The sequence below is a fragment of the Epinephelus fuscoguttatus genome, linkage group LG19 (assembly GCF_011397635.1).
Source record: "Epinephelus fuscoguttatus linkage group LG19, E.fuscoguttatus.final_Chr_v1".
In the NCBI taxonomy this organism is placed as follows: Eukaryota; Metazoa; Chordata; class Actinopteri; order Perciformes; family Serranidae; genus Epinephelus; species Epinephelus fuscoguttatus.
Window position 1 is genome coordinate 3,993,236 of NC_064770.1, and position 13,296 is coordinate 4,006,531.

Consider the following 13,296-nt stretch of genomic DNA (forward strand, 5'->3'; position numbering starts at 1 on the left):
CCACAGACGAGGATTTTCCGGCAGCATAAGTTACCATGGTTACTAGGCTAGGATTCAGGTTAACGACCTTGATGGAACGGAGTTGTAGCTCAGCTTGATGGAATGGAAACCAGAGTTTAGCTCGATGTATCAGGCTTACTCAGAACCATGGTTTCCATGGTTACCGATGTGAGGCTAATCTTAGCCACTTTGATGGAACAGAACTCTGGCTCACATTAGCCAGACTTGGCTATTTAAGCCTGGATTTGCCTTTAGCCTGCTTCATGGAATACCCCCCAGGTGTGCAAATAATTCAAAAAAGTGAACAAAGGCAAATAGGTGACTGCATAAGACATCTGTGGCTCTATAAAATGATTAAAAACACCAGAACATCCTGCATGTATATAACAATAACATCCATTATGAGGTAGAACTGGTTAAACGATGTAAACACAGGTGGAGAAAATAACAATGAGAATTATGAGCCAACACAGGGCACCAAGACAACTTAAAGTAGGCAGGCCATGAAAGCATTTCTATACATCAATTAAGATTAACAAAACGCCTGTATGTATGAGACACTGACGTCCATCATGAGTTAGAATGATTAGGTTGTACTGATGCACTGATAAGACATCCGTTTATTAAAAGTGTCAGACTTCAATGAAAGCCTATCCTTTGACTAAATGAGTAGCCTAACAGAAGCCAAAAATACTTCAGATAACCCAGCAGTGATGAGAGATGAAAAAGAGAATTAAAAAATCTGTAAAGAAAATATATAATAATAACTAACTGCAATCTGCATGTAGACAAACTTCCTGAGTGTGCAAGTATACTAAAGATAATCTGAATTCTCTTATTAGTGTAAACGGGAACAAAGAAAGATGAAAGACAGGGAATTCAAAAATATTAGCAAACACCGGATGCCAAATCAACTTGCTGGTAATTTGGTAAAATGTCCGGTCAGTGATTTTTGTTCAAAAGTACCAGCTCTCATAGTAATCAGTCAGGACCGTGGCAGGCTAATGCCGCTAATGACACAGTCTGTAAGTTAACTCAAGGCCCGTCCAGGGCTAGTAAAGATGCAGTCATACAGTTAGCTTCCGTGGCTATATAGTTAGCATAATAATGGCTTACCCAAGGTGGGATTAATAGTCGCTCACGGCCATCAGGCCTCTTCCATGCAGATGGATGTTATGAAGCCTTTAGCCTCTTGTAAGAGAGTCTCTTCCTACCTCCATCCTTCATCACGATGACAAGCCTGGCAAGGAATAGCAGTGCAGGTTTGAAGCCCAGGTTATAAAGCTCCAACATCACGTCCCGGTATTTCTGGCGCTGTTCTACCACCTCCGGCCTCGGTACTGTAGTTTGCCTCTGCAGGCTCGGGCCTCGCGTATGATCCTCTCCTTCACCTGGTACCTGTGTAGCCTGATAATGACGGGCTGTGCTCTCTGCCCCTGCTTCAGTTTCTCGGATAGCGTACGATGAGCTCTGTCACATTCTGGTGGTGATTCCAGGAAGCCTTCACCAAAAACTTCCATGAGCAGCTCTGCAAAGAAGGTTGTGGGCCGCGGCCCCTCCACTGACTCAGGTATGCTGACCATCTACTCCATCTCAGCCCGAAGTCCCTGAAACATTGTTGTTGTTGTTGTTTTTTTTCCAAAATAACCTTTAATTTTGAACTGATGTACATGATTAGTCTGGAGGAACTCGAATGGGAAAAAAAAGGATAAATATCTGCTGAGAATGCTATTGGTGGCATGTAAAAAATCCTTAACCAAGAAATGGCGGAAAAAAAGAAATGTCTAGTGTTGATGAATGAATTGACTTGGTTCATAATATCTGTAATGGAGAGATTGACTTTCAGTCTGAGAAGCCAGAAGGACATGTTTATTGAGAACTGAATATTTTGGTTGGTATATGACTTTGTCTGATAAGTACTAGAAACCCTGTGAGGTGACTTTTAGCCCCCCATTGTATTTTTATGTTTTTATTTATGTTATGTTTATCTTTTTTCCTTTTCTGCTTATGGTCTTTATGTTCAGTTGGTTCTGGATTTTGTTAACATTTTATACTGCTTCTAAAAACCAATAAAAAGAGAATTACAAAAAAAGAGAGAAATGTGCAATATCAGTGAAAAAACAGGAGCCGACAGGACCTACATCTGCTCCACGAGGGTGCCTTACCAGAAGATCTATTTAGCCAACATGCTAATGATTGCGGTAGAGCAGACAAACACATACTTTAATCCACTCCTACACTTTTTTACTGGGATTTTGGGTTCTAGAAAGGGTTAAAAACTGAAAAATTGACACCACTTTCTTAAAAAGGTGTTTTTGACTACCTTGGTGTATCAGATGCTAAAAACCCGATGGCATGTTTACTTATGTCATCATACCAAACCTCCTCTCTGCCCATCTGTCCCCCCTCCCCTCTTTTGTCCCTCTCTCACTCCAGTCCAAAGTCCAAGTCAGAGGACCAGATGATCAGCCGGAATATAAAAGAGACTCTGCATCTGACTCACAGCACACAGCCACCCACATACTCACAACCCATCTATCCACAGTCACAAACTCTGCATGAGCTGATTTTTGTTAATACTTTTAATGTTGATAATTTTAACACTTCAACTACATCATAATAAAACACTTAATGACAAGATACAGCTTTACACACAACAGTTGAGGACATCTCAACAGTCATGTGGCATCTCAGCAGAGACTTTCCAGACCACTTAATTTAAAAACTTATACACACACAGACACATACACACACACACCACTGGCTGCACTGATAAAACTGCTGTTTATAGCAGCACAAGAGGACTGACTTGTTGATTGTATACCCCACATTCAAACTGAATTGGGCATGAGGAGGATGCACTAACTGGTATCACATCACTACTCTGTAAGTAATATTCTGTCTCATATATGCTGCAGTAATATTGACATTTTACTATATAAAGATTGCATTGCCTTATCAGAGCACCATTGCGCTGTCAGTAGCTTAACTTGGTATGTTAAGACAGGTGTTAAGACAGGCTTAATGTTGGATGCATGACCCAGTGGTCTGTTAAAACACATTGCTGTGCAAGTTAAACTTGACCTGTAGTTTGGTCAGAACACAGCTGCTGTGTCTTGTGGCATCAGCTCAATGCCACAACAGGTCCTTGTATATCTAAACCTGTAGAACACCTGGTTTAGATGAGGGATAGATGTATTTTAAAGACCGATACCCACTGCAGTTTAATGTAAGTTAATATATCTGACAATATTTAACAAATAACCGATACTGCAGTAGACTGCAAAGAGACAGTTATGGGGCAAAATGTTACACCATTCAAGGTGATTTAGTGGCATTTAGCGGTAAGGACTGCAGATTGAAATCAGTTGAAACCTCTCGAATTAGAATTATTTTATTGTTTATTGTTCAGAAGGTTCCAAACTAACATACCAGGTGATTAAAACTAGTAAAAACACTGTATAAAGCAGTGTTACCTTAAAAAATGATCGTTTGTCCAGCACTGCTAGTTGCACAGAGTTTTCTAATGACAGTAGCTGACATGAAATGGTAAAAAACACAAATGGTCTTTTCTAGAGCCAGTGTGTGGGGCAGGGGCAGGTGCCTTTTCATACAGTGATGCAGACAAGGGTTTTGTTTAAACACTGAGAGGGACACAAATGTTTGGGGGCCTGTGATGACCATTGAGAGCCTTAAACACTTTATTTTCTGCATTGTGGTGAATTTGCATCAATTTATGGTGGAAATGTACTTATTTATGTAAAGGGAAACAAAATTCTGGTGGCAGGTGACAAATCAAAATAAAAATATAATAGAGTATAATGCAGTAAGACTCTCAGACATGCTGTACTGTTTTCAGATGTTATCCTCCTGTGGATCGGCTTGTCTTATCTTACTGTGTATAAATGAGTTGTTGTGTTCTGCAGTGAAGTTTAAATGCTTCTGGATGTAGAGAGTAGAAGCTGCTCTAACACACGGACACACTGAGGATGATTTCTGCCTCAAAGTTCTTCAATTACATATGAAGTTAACAGAGTGTTGAAGAGAAAAGAGTTTTTTGATAGGAGTTTGGTTCATTTACATCAAATTCAGCTTTCTACAAACATGGGTCTTCTCCTGAAATGCAAAGCTTATTTCATATTTTCTCTTGTTGTTACTTTCCCATCAGAGAATTTTAATGTAACCTGCGATCCAGCTAAATTCTTCATTTCCTCTTGGTTCAGAAATAAAAATAAATTCACATTTTTTAAAATTCAGTCTGCCGCCCAAGAATTTGTAAACAATTAACTTCATATATAAGGGAAAACTGCCTTGATTTCATTAAATAGTCGCAAACTAATACTCAAAATTATCCTCTAAATAGCTTGAAATATTCTTAAAGAACCCCAGAGAACAGACACCTGCAGTGCTGCAGCTTCATGTTCCTCCTCTCATTCTCTGTGCTCTTGGCACAAGGCATGTGCAGCACCAAACCGCATTTCAGTTTTATTTAATTAGCAGAGATTCAGTGTGGGAGATCTAAACATTATTTCGAGTTGAGTTTTGGTTTATAAAGATGTATGAGCGGGAAACCAATTCAGCATCTGTGTCCGCTCATACGGGGCAGTTTGTGATTTTATGCCATCTTACTTGTTAAGCTTAATAGTGGGTTATTGCTGAAATTAGCCTGGCTGTATTGATAAATTTTAATAGTAGTTCAATCTCACAGCAGTTACAGATAATATCTACACAATGATCTAAATATCTAAACAATAATATGCAGGGTGTTTGATTTAAGTGCATTAACTGTGGTGACTATGACATGGGACATTGATGAGGGAGGAGCAGGCGCTCTTGCGGTCTGGCAGAATTTAAACTCAAATTCGGTTGTCAGGTGGTGCAACATGCTTTTAATGGAAAATTGATGACACAGGCCAAATTTAAAAACTAAAATATTAAATTAGAAAAAGAAATCGAAAAGAAACGTCTCCCAAAATAAGGCCCTTATATAGGTAGAGGGCAAAAGGACAGGTGCTTGAGCACCACCTGGGGTATATCTGTGCACTTGCCTAATCTCCATAGACAAGGGCCTACTCCCTAAGCAGATATAAATGTATATTTCTAAGGCAACAAAGCACAAAAGTTCTTATTTTCAGGTGATTATAGACTGAAGAAAACATAATTATTGTATTAATATACATTTCTGCTTATTTATCCCTCCAAGTCCTACACAATGGGCCCTCAAATGCATGGACTAGTACATTTGAAAAAAAAAAAAAAAAATCCCCCATAAAGAGTATAGAATGGTAAATGGTTAATGGGCCTGCATTTGTATAGTGCCTTTCTAGTCATCTAGTGACCACTCAAAGCGCTTTTTACACTACGAGTCACGTTCACCCATTCACACACACATTCATACACTGGTGGCCGAGGCTACCATACAAGGTGCCACCTGCTACTCAGTTTTAACACACTCACACACCAGTGGAACAGCCATTGGGAGCAATTTGGTGTTCAGTATCTTGCTCGAGGATACTTTGACATGCAGCCTGGAGGAGCCCCGGAACGAACCGCTGATCTTTCGATTGGTGGACGACCCGCTCTACCTCTGAGCCACAACTGCCCCTACTTCCATATTTACCATTTTCTAATAATGATGGACATACAGCACCATTACGTATTTATCCAAATTACCTGCATTTGACCTTAAGCGGCCCGCCCATCTTTTACTTATTCCATTTCCACTTTTGTCTATTAGCTTGCAGTTGCTCTTTCTATGTATACTATTAGTAAACCTTAATACATGCCGTTAGTAAACACAGTAAACACAAATGAGAAGCCTCCTGACTGATTCACTGATTCAGCCTACTATACATTTCACAAACTTGGAAATACACATCCACATTTATGCAGCAGTCACATGGCCTGACATACCACACTTGCTGCAGATAAACTTACCTACAGTGTTATCTTTAACTCATTTTCGTTGTAGCGGTAGCTGGATGTTTATATCGTTACATTAACACATGGCCAGGCACGACTGACCGTCTCACTTCGACCCACTGAGCAGTTTACTTCCGGTTAAGCACTTTGCTAACTTAAATGGGGATAAAAAATGATTTAATTGTGCAGCCCTTCTTGACTTTTGAAATGTTATTGGACCAAATGAATCAATGCAGATAGTGAAACAAGCATTTTGTGGGGGTTGTAACAACAAAATGTATCCACTGATCTACAGATGTCTCTTTCACAATGTAAGGCCATGAGAAAAAAGTATTTTTGGGGCATCATGTGACAAACCCAAATGGTGTAATTCCACCTTTGGCCACTATGTAGCATCGGCTTCAAAGGCTGGCACTGTTCCTGGGGGGCTCTATTACAATAACAAGTTACCCATCAAAAGTGCATTAACAGATCCTAACTTTATGCAAAGCTAGTGAGTGGAATATGCTCAGGATATATGGGCTGTTCACTAGCTGATGCACGGAATGCTAGTTAGCCAGCATTCTAACAGGAATTTAGCATAACGTTGCAAGAAGATAACCAGTAAAAACACAATCCACTGTAGAATATAGTCTTTGTAACACAATGTTAATTTCCACTTGTTAATACATTTGAAAGTAATGACATTGATTGTATCTATACTGCAGTTGTCAAGCAATGTCTTCTGCTAGGATACAGCAACATTACTTGGACAAACCACATACAGATCTGCAATAGACAATAATACTAAAACTTGTAGTAAAATTTATGCCAACTTGTTAAGTTTCCTTATGATTAGGTTTACATTTGCTTATAATTATTTTGTATTAATGTATTGGGGGTGTTAAGCATATTTTAATATTGGGTCCCAATGTATATTACTACCTTCACACACACACACACACACACACACACACACACACACACACACACACACACACACACACACACACCATATGCACAGATAGTAGGTGTTACACCTTTTTCCACCCTCTTCTTTTGCAGTTGAAATGGACTTACTCCATAGCTGTGGTGTGAGCAGCACATACTACCTGCAGACCCACTTTAACCACAGACAGGGCTACTTCCTGTCAGTCTCCATGGCAACTGATCTAAGCAACACCTTCTTCCTGTTGTTCCCCATATGGTTTCATATACGGCAAGCTGAAGCCATCAAACTGGTGTGGGTGGCAGTAGTGGGAGACTGGGTCAACCTGATCCTGAAATGGTGAGAAGGGGTAATGATGATGATGATGATGATGATGATGATGATGATAATTATGATTGTCATGATGATTGTGATAACAGTGACAACAATGATGATGATGATGATGATGATGATGTATCCACAAAGTGTGTCCATGATACCATTTTAAGGCTTCTGTTTGGAGAGCGTCTCTATTGGTGGGTTCAGGAGACGGGTTACTACGGCAACTCCTCCCAACCAATAATAGAGCAGTTCCCCATGACCTGTGAGACTGGGCCAGGTAAGAACACATGTTTGGAGTAACATTTGTGAGTTTATTTATTCTCAGATTTAATCCATGTCTTAAAAAGTTTACCTCCTCCCCTGACAGGAAGTCCATCAGGTCATGCCATGGGGACTGCAGCAGTCTACTATACCGTGATATCATCACTTGTTGCCATAGTGCTGAAGACAGAAGAACATCAAGTCAGGAAATGGTGAGCTCAACCTCACCTTTATTCACTGTATAATACCTCTGTGCATTGCATACAGTCAGATCAATAACGTGGATTGTCCTCCAGGTGTGTGCGTGTCTCACTGTGGATGCTGTTCTGGTGCGTGCAGCTGTGCGTGTGCCTCTCCAGGGTCTTTGTCGCTGCTCACTTCCCACATCAGGTCATCACAGGAGTTGTCATAGGTATGGACAGACAGTCTCACTCCCAACTCGTAAAATACAGATGCTAGGTCAGTGGTCCTTGGCATCAGATGCTGATGCACCGAGGCATTCTTTAGCAGCCGTATGAGACGCACTGGGCAGCGGCATTTTTTGACACTCCGAGCAACTGCCTTAGTATAAAGATCCAGAAAGTTCAGACTTTTACCTGGGAAAGGACTGTTCATTTCATGTGTGAAACCAAAAGACAGTTGAGTTATTTACATAATAACGTAGTGTGCTAGTATGCGTACTATGCACTAGTGACATATTTCATGTGATGTTACATTGTGTTTGCAACACATGCTAATATTTAGCCAAACATGTTTTTTTCTAAACCTAACCACATACTTTTGTTGCCTAAACCTAAGGAAATAAACCTGAAAACAAAAGATTTTTAGCCTAAGTTTTAAGTTTATTTTCAAAAGAGACTGTCTTTCATCATCATCATCATCATCATCATCATCAAACCAATGTTTGTTTAGGGAAAATTGACTTAATTGCATTAAGCTCTTTTACAGCAATGCCCTGAGTTCACATTCCTCTTGTAACTTGTTCCATTTATTTGGTGCGAAAAAACTAAAAGCTCTTTAACCAAGCTCTGTACTGAGCTGAGGAGTTTCAAGGGATAAAATTCCTGCAAGCATGTGTCATAAGAAATTTGATTTTTTTTAAACAGAAGTGAGGTAGAGGGTAGCTTTCCTAGCGATGAGAACTGTGGTAGACTGTATCAAGTGATTTTAGTGTGGACTGGGCTGCATGCATATACAAAATATCACCATAATATAAGGCTTAAATAATGGTAGCATGAATTATTGTCCTTCTATTTTCTAAAGAGAAGCAGAGAGGGGAGACAAGCAAATCTGTACAATGCACCCAATTTAATTTTCACATTCTTTGTGAACTCAAGCACGTTTTAAGTGAAAGCTTGTGATCTAGCCAAATACCAAGACATTTGTAATCTGTTATGCGTTCAGTGTGGGTGCCATTCAGGAAATGGATGGAGTAGGCATCATGATCACAGGTCCTTGACCTTGTGCATAACATGAATTAGGTTGTAGGTTCATTTAAAACCAGTCTAAGTTTTTTAAAGGATTTCTGCATGCACTCAAGTGCACATTGAAGGTTTGATACTGCTTCCTCAATAGAAGGTGCATAAACATAAATAATTGTATCATCTACATAAAAATGTGCTTTGCAGTTTTTTTGGGAAGCACAGATATCATATAAAAATTGACAACAATTTTTTAAATCTTAATTAATTTAACAACTGGAAAGTATACATTTCCTGTAAAAAAATAAAGTTTATTTTGAAAAGACGCGACGCATGTAATGCCCTCTCTGAACGTCCAGAACTGATGCTGTAGGATTATCTAGGGAGTCATAGTTTGACTTTGTCTTAACAGACATCTACTTCGACATGTTGACATGATGAGCACTAGCCGATCACAGAATGTGGTATTTGCCAATCACAGCACAGTAGAGTGATACTTCGTGGAATATGCTTGGGGAAAAATGTGTATATCTGATGCTTTGTCAAATAATGGTATCATGAGCTTATAAGATCTAAAATCATTAGATGCTTAGTCATTATCATGAGATAGTTGAGCAAAATGAACTTAATAAGCGTAGCATAAGTTCAGGCAGGACACACTGTCAGTGGAAGGGATTGATGGAAGGGAGTCACGTTTCCTTTCTATGCAACCTATCGGCAGATCTCATTCAGGGCGCCTTATTTAATCTGCTTTGGCCTGCCTACTGTTGCTGCTCCCTCTGCAAGCTGCTTTGCAACGTGCCTCCACCCCAGCTCCTCCTTTTCATGTTGTGTCTGACTTACCAATGTCATTTCTGTTTGTCATTGATGCTTCCTCTGCTCTGTCTCCGGGGGATCTTTGCTGATGCTTTCCCTGCCTCAGGCTTTCCATGTAGGCGCATGGAAGGACAGAAAGGTGTGCTCTCCCTGCCTTAGGCATTCCATAAAGGCGCAGGGAAGGGAGGAGAGGTGTGCTCTCTCTGCCTTAGGCTTTTCTGCTAGGCCTAGGAAAGGCAGAAAGCCCCCAGAACAGACCCATACCACCAAATATAATACTGCAAATGGAAATAAAGTTTTCTTTGACTGAAGTGGTCCTGACTGAACTGTGATTTAAATAAGAATCAAAATTATGAGATAGTTAATCAAAATACAGTATTGACATAAGAAGTAAAAATGATGGTATAGTAAATCAAAATCATGAGACACAAATCAAAGGTCAAGTCAAAATTTTGACCAGTTGTGTTGTGCTTTTCACGTGGATGTTAGAGTGAAATATCTGTCTAGTTATTACTACGAACAGAAGAATTTACCAAGAAACTTTTCTTGTTATAGCACCGTATGATTGTATCGTATGTTTTTTTTGTTTGTTTGATTTTTCAAGTAAAAACGTAAAAAAAAAAAAAAAACTCCTAACGTTTTTCTTTTCCTGGTAGAAATGGGCTTCCATATTAAAACTTGTCTCCCCTCTCTGATTATTTTTCAATTTTGATTTATTGCATGACTACAATTGAGCACAGTGTCATTAAAACAGGTTGTACAAGGTTTGTGTGTTACTATGTGCTAAATCATAATGAAATAAAGATGACTTAAATGACTGAATAAAGGTTTTTCCTCTCAGGTATCCTGGTGGCAAAATCTGTCAGCCAGACCCAGCAGATCCACAAGGCTGGCCTACGTTCCTACCTCCTCACCTCCCTGCTCCTCCTCTCTCTGGCTCTCCTCTTGTACCTGTGTCTCCTGCTGGTAGGAGTCGACCTCCTCTGGAGTGTGGAGAAAGCACGGTGCTGGTGCTGGAGAGCAGAGTGGGTCAGCGTGGACACCAGCCCCTTGGCCAGCTTGTTCAGGAACACTGGGACTCTGTTGGGTCTGGGCCTAGGGCTCCACTCTCCTCTGTATGCACACACTAACTCAGTAGTGGTCGGCAGGGAGTCTGAGGGCACCATCTACAGGTCAGTCTGTTTAAGTGCAACACTGGTGCTACTGCAGTTATTTGACTCTGCTTTTCGGCCAGCTGTCCACAGCGGAGCTCTGTTTTATCTGCTGTCGTTCTGTAAAAGTGCCATGGTGCCTCTGGCTACTGTGGCTATTGTTCCTTACTGTGTCACTGCAGCACTGGGATACAAAGCAGAGAAGCTATTATAAAGCGAGTGGCCTTTCATTACATGTACTGTTGCCTGGGTGCACATCTTCACATCATCATATACTGCTGAAGCTGCTGGTTTAAACCTACAACATTTGGTCAAAAGTATGTGGACACATAGTTTCATGTCCTTTTTGTCTGGGTCCGGTTTTTCTGGTTTAGGCCTCATAGTTCCAACACTGTTCCATGCACCACAGAGAAATATTTTCCCTGTTAGGAAGAAGTTGACTTTTGTTCAAAGAGCCCTGACCTCAACCCCATCCAACTCCTATGGGATCAGCTGGAACACCAACTGTGAGCCAGACCTCACATAAATAATGTGTGTGTGTGTGTGTGTGTGTGTGTGTGTGTGTGTGTCAGCATTAGTGGAAAAGTCTATGAGGTATTTTGAGGAATTAAAGGCAGATGGGGGCATCAACATTTCCCCACATGAAAGGGATAGTTTGGATTTATTGGATTGGAGTTCTGTGGATATTCTCATTTATCCAGGTCAATTCCATTTTGGCAACAATTAAATCGTAGGCAACTGGACATTTGTTTTTGTCTAGAAGACGTTTCGCCTCTTATCCAAGCGGCTTCATCAGTTCTCAACGCATCAGTCTGACTAGTCCTCACTAGTCTGACAAACAGTGGAGTAAGACTCAGGTTTTTAACCTCTGTGGAGGTGTACACCCACCACCCTCATAAGACAATACTTTGTTAGTGGAGTTTCACTGGTCAGGTGAGTCACACTAGTGAACGACAGTCGTTAGGAGTGAGTGGGGCCACTGGTGAGCAACAGTCTTTAGGCATAATGTGTGGTTACCAGTGAACGACTGTCGTCGTGTTTCTTTGAGCCACTTGAGGTTAGTTTCGGGCAGTCTTTGTTGTTCAATCTCTTAGGTACAGCAGCAAGGGCCGCATTGTAAATGCGGCCTTTAAATGCATTGTAATGTATTTTAACGTAGATGGATTCTTTCACGAGGGGTGAAAGAATCCATTTACAATGGATTCTTTCACGAGGGGTGAAGAAGAATCCCTCGTGAAAGAATCCATCTACGTTAAAATAGAGAAGCCGTCTCTAAATAGGGGAGGTGGCCTGAGACACCACCTATCCCCCATTTACAATGCGGCCCTTGCTGCTGTACCTAAGAGATTGAACAACAAAGACTGCCCGAAACTAACCTCAAGTGGCTCAAAGAAACACGACGACAGTCGTTCACTGGTAACCACACATTATGCCTAACGACTGTTGCTCACCAGTGGCCCCACTCACTCCTAACGACTGTCGTTCACTAGTGTGACTCACCTGACCCAAACAATGGTCCAGTGAAACTCCACTAACAAAGTATTGTCTTATGAGGGTGGTGGGTGTACACCTCCACAGAGGTTAAAAACCTGAGTCTTACTCCACTGTTTGTCAGACTAGTGAGGACTAGTCAGACCGATGCGTTGAGAACTGATGAAGCTGCTTGGATAAGAGGCGAAACGTCTTCTAGACAAAATCAAATGTCCAGTTGCCTACGATTTAATTGTTGCCAAAATTGGATTGGAGTTGTATGAGGTACTTAGCCATAGTCAGTGTATTACATACAGTAGATGTCAATCTGCACACACCCATTTTGGAGAAGCAACAGGAGTCTGACATGGGAGCTAAGCAATGTACTGCTGTGAATGGGAGCAGCAGCAAAACAAGTTTTGTGGATGTGTTATATTGAGAGTACACTCACTGCTTTACCTTTCCGTCAGACAGCCTGGGGAAGCCATTAACGGCTTCAGTTCCCCATCTACGGGGAAAGCCACCAGACACCAGTGACAAATTGTGTGACCTTGGTGAATCCGAATTAACCCTTTCAAATGGCAAGTTACACAATAACACAAACAAACTAACTGTTCGAGGGAGCAGGAGACCAGAAACTCCTACGTTAAGTGATGTTAAATCACTGTTTTTCTCAATGGAGTCTGGCTTTGAAGAGGGCGATGTAACGGCTTCATTTTCCCATTGGAAATCACTGCCTGACATTAAGGTAAAGCTGTGAAAATCTAAATATAGGGTACACACTTATACTGATATTCTATTTTTTAGGTGGGACTCTTTTTTAGGTGGTTAAAATGTGTTTTGGATAAGTACTCCATACAACCCTACTTAAAATTAATCAGAACTATATCTTTCATGCGTTCAGTCATGAATAACCATCACAGTCAGAACTATAGGGTTGATGGGTATGTTGGAGTGTATGAAGAGAACTTTAGAGGAAAAAAAGGGAGAAGATATAAGCCACCTG

The 13,296-nt window shown here is 40.7% G+C and overlaps 1 protein-coding gene across 1 annotated transcript; it reads left to right on the plus strand.

Moving 5' to 3' along the window:
* The first annotated feature begins 6,971 nt into the window (after positions 1–6,971).
* LOC125878857 (glucose-6-phosphatase catalytic subunit 1-like) lies at positions 6,972–11,034 on the plus strand. The gene is made up of 5 exons (XM_049560315.1): positions 6,972–7,189; positions 7,339–7,448; positions 7,539–7,644; positions 7,729–7,844; positions 10,511–11,034. The coding sequence occupies exons 1-5, from the start codon at positions 6,972–6,974 to the stop codon at positions 11,032–11,034; spliced, it is 1,074 nt and encodes a 357-aa protein (XP_049416272.1).
* Positions 11,035–13,296: the final 2,262 nt, after the last annotated feature.